At 35.9% G+C, this 5,262-nt stretch overlaps 1 protein-coding gene across 1 annotated transcript; it reads left to right on the top strand.

The window, feature by feature from the left end:
* Positions 1-890: 890 nt before the first annotated feature.
* On the top strand, positions 891-3,239 carry Amnionless (amnion associated transmembrane protein). The gene has a single exon (XM_073084841.1). The coding sequence runs from the start codon at positions 920-922 to the stop codon at positions 2,231-2,233; it is 1,314 nt and encodes a 437-aa protein (XP_072940942.1). The 5' UTR covers positions 891-919; the 3' UTR covers positions 2,234-3,239.
* Positions 3,240-5,262: the final 2,023 nt, after the last annotated feature.

Genomic DNA, 5,262 nt, shown 5'->3' on the forward strand with positions numbered 1-5,262 from the left:
ATGCATGTACTATTAAGTAAAGTATATATTGTTATGGCATACAAATATATAATTTTCCATCATAAATCATTCCTTCTCTGAAAACGAAATTGGTATGTCCTAATATATGTTTTTTTATGAATCAGGACCGAAAAGGCACCATTACTAGAACAGCACCAATATTCTTTCCATTGGGTATAAATAGGTTTGGTGTTATTGCATTGCATACGATTCAATAAATTTTGCTACCATTCCTCCAGTTTGAAACCGAATATCGAGCCATGTGTTTTAAGTTTTGAGGCTTTTCCAGCAATAAATTTGCATAACTACGCTCCTTGGCACGGGTGCAGTCTCTTATTAAATTTCCACCCCACCGAAAGTCATTAATGGTTTGAGCTCAACCACCTAGCGTTGTTATATCGTGATAAATCATAAGGTATCAAGTAATAGCTCCGTACGTGGCCTGGATGACTGTTATTGCCTCAAGATGGCATAATCCAGGCCTAAGGAAGACGCGGCTTCGCGGATTAGGGATAATCTTTCGTTTATTTGTGTGCGATAAAGATGTTGAAAATCGTTCACGATTTTCACATGCGCATTATTATTTTCAACAAAAGAAATGGAACGTCATTTGATGAAGTTTAGATAACGAATATAGTTTGGAAATAAAACCTCTTACAATCTTCAGTACCTTACTTTTTAAATATAATACAGAATTATGATATACTGCGCAGAAATTTTACTAGAGTAAACCTGATGAGTCTCTATGAATAACGGCTATCCACCCACCGTACATTCAAAATTGATAGCGAGGCATCAGCGTGAAACATTATACTGATAACAAACGACCAGACATCAGTTAGTATCCAATTACAGTCCGCCCTCATGAATCTCACATTCGTAACCGTTCATCCTATCATACTGCGCGGTGATTACAGAAATGTACTATCAAACGTTTGTTTTATTTTTGTGCGTTATATCCGTCTCGTCTGCGGCAGTTGTTAAGTTATTACCGAGCACAAGTTTCAATCTACCAATCAACTATAAAGATGGTAAACTGCCGTGCTCGAAGGAGACTGTCATTTTTCCAGAGACACTGTCTGGACCCGTAAGAATGGACTCTGAAATTTCAGTAAGTGGATTCATTTTGCCAAGAGATGGCGAACTTTTGTTAGCGGATGCAAATATTCAGTTTGGAACTGACCAAACTGATGTTAATTGCACTCGTGAGGGCAATATTTACTATATAGGAAGATCTACAGCGACCTGGTGGCAACCTGATGTTTGGAGTTCGCCAAGAATTAATGCTGCGACACCTGATGCAGAGAGAGTGCCGTGTTTTGATGATATTGTCGAATTCTCAACCGATTCTCAATTTAGTTTACAATTGCCAGATAAGACACAGTTCTTAGCTGGAATAAAATTTAACCTTTTCTCGAAGATAACCACACACATGTTCAAAGTTTTGGCGTATAGTGAATATTTTCCAAGTCACTTCATTTTGAATTCCTTTATGGATACTGGAGTGATAATTCAATCTAAACAGTGTTTATCAAGAGCTGGCTGTCCTTGTCAACAAAATGTACTAGACATCAGCTGTGAAGATAAGTTTTGCTCAGTACCAACATGTGCCGATCCAATTAAACCCATTGGTCATTGCTGTAAAATTTGTGGAGGTAGCATTGTTTTTGACATCGATGAAAGTTTTGACATAATGACATTTGCGGAGCTTGTCGAAGAAACTGTGAAAAGCTACGGGTCGAACGGTTTAGTGTATCATATAGGCAGACTTCCACCCAATAAAGTTCAACTTGTTATCGTTGATAAGGAGGAGTATTCAGGAACGAGTGCTCAAGTGGCTAACGCTATAGATCACCGGATGGAGAGACACTGGGTCCAAGGAGCAAAATATGTTGGCATCAGTGGAAGCCCTCTGGACATGGCCGGACTAAGCGGGAAGATATTCATATCCATGTTAATTTTGGTAGTTCTGGTTATGAGTGGAATATACATTTACTATTACAGATTGCCTGAAGTATCTAATGTGAGGTTTCCGATTTTGCAACGTAACGCACCTGGAGTATTTTCAAGGTTTGAGACAAGGACTGACAGCGTTGTATGCTTAACGCGCAGAGATTCCGACGTTCCTATTGGAAGAGCAGGGATCGGTACAGCCTTTAGGAACCCCTTATATGATTCTACGAGACAACGTGCAGAATTAGGAGATAATCTTTCCGTTTCTGAAAATGATTAGTATTATCAATTTATAAGCAATCACGTTATCTGCATATGTATGCTGTATTTCTAAGATTAATTACAATGATTTGAAGAAAATTGTATGCATTACTAAAATAATTGTTTGTACGTACTTACTGTGTTCTATACATCTACAATATCTAGCATTGACATAATTAAACAGTCGCCGCAAGTGGTCTTTTTTGTTTATCAAAAGTGGGAGTCAATTACAATATATTCATTTATAGATGGAATACTGGAAACAATTTAAGGTGCCGTAATTATTTATTTATGCACACATAGGTAATTAATACAGAATACTTATAAATAAAATATCCTGAAAAGGTTGAAAGGTACAGTTTTCGATATTTTGGTATAAAATTAATTAATACCGACTCCCTAAAACGAAGATAACGGAACAACTCTAAAGCTTTCCTCGAATGTAAACTTAATCAATAGTATAGAGTTACGCGACTCAAAGCGACTGTCATATGCATCGTTAATTATTTGCTTTGAAGTTTCCACGCAGAGTGTGGTGATGATATCCTTTGAGTATTTTTCAACTTTTAATCAGTTAGCGCCTCATTAATTTGACTTGTTAGTAAACTTATCCAGAAATAGGATTCATACATTTTTTTTGTCAAGTATAGTGTATTTTGTATAGAAATTCAAATGTTCACACGTTGTACATTACCCTTAGTCTCATACTAACTTTTTACGTTTTGACAAAAATGACTGTTTTTGTTTTTGTTTACGTATTTCCCCTATAATTCCAATCACTTCTGATACAATGCGCCAGGGGTGCTGATTGGAAATATATTGGTAAATACGTAAACAAATACCAAAACAATCATTTTTGTAAAAACGGTAAAACTTATACTTAGGGTACAGATTTGTATGAATAAGGTTGACTGTACTAAGAAGAAGCAAAAATAGAATTCGTTGCAACGTTTGTAGCAACAAAAACAGGATATGTACGACTGTACGTACAATGTATAATATATAGTATAGTTTTTGAAAATGTAAATTGTAGAATTAATAAATAGATTTTAGTGAATAGTATGGTATAATTAATGTTATTAAACGCTTTTTATTGAATTGCTATCACGTATCACGTATATTCTTGAGCTTTCACCTAAGAAATTAAAAATTAAAATACACAAAATACTTCAATAACAATGCACTAATACTAATTATAGATCTGATCTGATAGATCCTAACTTACTATATGTTATAAGTATATACTATTATAAGTAAACCTCGCCCTGTTTTCCCCTAACGCTTCTAAAACTTACAAGTAGAACAACATTATTTTAGTCCGATTTAGTTAGGATACCATATGGTACGCATTTTACTGAGATGAGTTAGTAACATTCTGAAATGTATCCTCCATATTGTCATTGAGATCGTCGTAAAGTCGTTTAGTGACTATAAAGAGAGTAATGTGCACTAAATCTATTCTAGTTTAAGACCTAAACTTATATATCAAATCCGTAGGTTCTTAATACTCGACGAGCACGATGCGATTACGACTGTTATATCGGTATAAAGTTCGTCGTGTAAAATATAAAAAAAACAGTCTATATAATAGTTTAAGAATAATATTTCCAATTTTGTCTTATTAGAAATGGATAATTTTCCGAAATATAAAGGCGAGCGTGGCCCGGCACATGTGAAATGCTCATTTTTTATATAGTAGCAAATGTACATACATTCCACTTGATGGTAAGTGGCTACTGCCGCCCATGGACATCTTTCATCAACCCCAGATAGGATTAGATATTCCTACCTGAGTTCGGCCACACATGCGCCGCTACCCCTGAGGACTAAGCTGGCACGCCTCGGAAAGGTCTGTCTCCCTTGCCGCACCCTTCAAAACGGAACACAGCAGCGCCTAACACTGCTGTTATTAGGTAGAAATAGGTGTGGCGGTGGTGCCGCCGGAGTCGAACCACAAAGGGTTCTACCACCTTACCAGATAAAAATAAAGTCCCAACTGAGGTCGAGCAAAAATGCATTGGTACCTCTGAGGACTAAGTGGGAACATGAAGACGAAGTTGATAAGTATTATTCCCTCTCTAAAAGAGAACACAACAGCGCTTAAGACTGCTGTTATCAGGTAGAAATAAGCGTGGCGGTGGTGCATCTGACGACTTACCACAAAAAGTTCTGCAACTTAAAAAGATATTCTTATTTTCGATACATAGTGTAGTAGTGTGTAGTGATTATGAATACGCCTTTGAAAGGCATCTTACCCGCTTAAACTCAATCGTTATAAATCTTAGTAAACACACTTCTGGTACTGCACATAAACTCGCACTGCATTTTATGATGTCGTAAATGGATGGATTTTTGCGTTTAAAGTACGAACTTAAGATCTGCAAAAGGAAATATGAGAAGAAACAAAGTTTGTAGAGACAATACTTCTGATTATATATGTATAAATGCAGAATCACGTTATAAAATCTATCACTGTTATGGCAGAATTACATAGTTTATTAATTTCATTTGTCACTTATTATATAAATAATAATTATATATCACACACAAACACTCCAACTCAATAGGCTCTTTGATGGATAATATAACTGCAATGAAAGTTTTGGAACCAATTCTGAGAAGCTTAATAATCATTGTTTAAATTTGTATCCAACTGGCAATTATTTTAAATGTGAAAACAAAATTCATTTATTCAAAATAAAATTAATATGTGAAGATATTTTATGACGATGATAAGATATATTATGACGACCTGCGTGGCGGAGCGGTCACCATACCGGTCTGACGCGCAGAGGGTCCCGGGTTTGATCCCTGGCCAGACAGAAATGTAAATGGTGAATTTAGGTTTCTGTTTCTGGGTCTGGGCATTTGTGTATTTGTCTTTGTGTGTATACATGGCATCCACGATACAGGGAATCCCAGTGTGGGGCTGTGAGTGTAGAAAGCGTTATTATTATTATTATTCAACAATGCTCAGACATCGTACATTACCTATTATTTTCACAAAAATGCGAATAAAAATCACAAAGTAAGAACAAAAAATATTTT

This window comes from Epargyreus clarus, unplaced genomic scaffold (genome assembly GCF_041222505.1).
Source record: "Epargyreus clarus isolate Ecla_fem2 unplaced genomic scaffold, WU_Ecla_fem_2.2 ptg000021l, whole genome shotgun sequence".
In the NCBI taxonomy this organism is placed as follows: Eukaryota; Metazoa; Arthropoda; class Insecta; order Lepidoptera; family Hesperiidae; genus Epargyreus; species Epargyreus clarus.

Excerpts from the sequence above, each read along its gene's own strand:
- Amnionless (XM_073084841.1), top strand. The coding sequence starts at position 920 with ATGTACTATCAAACGTTTGTTTTATTTTTGTGCGTTATATCCGTCTCG.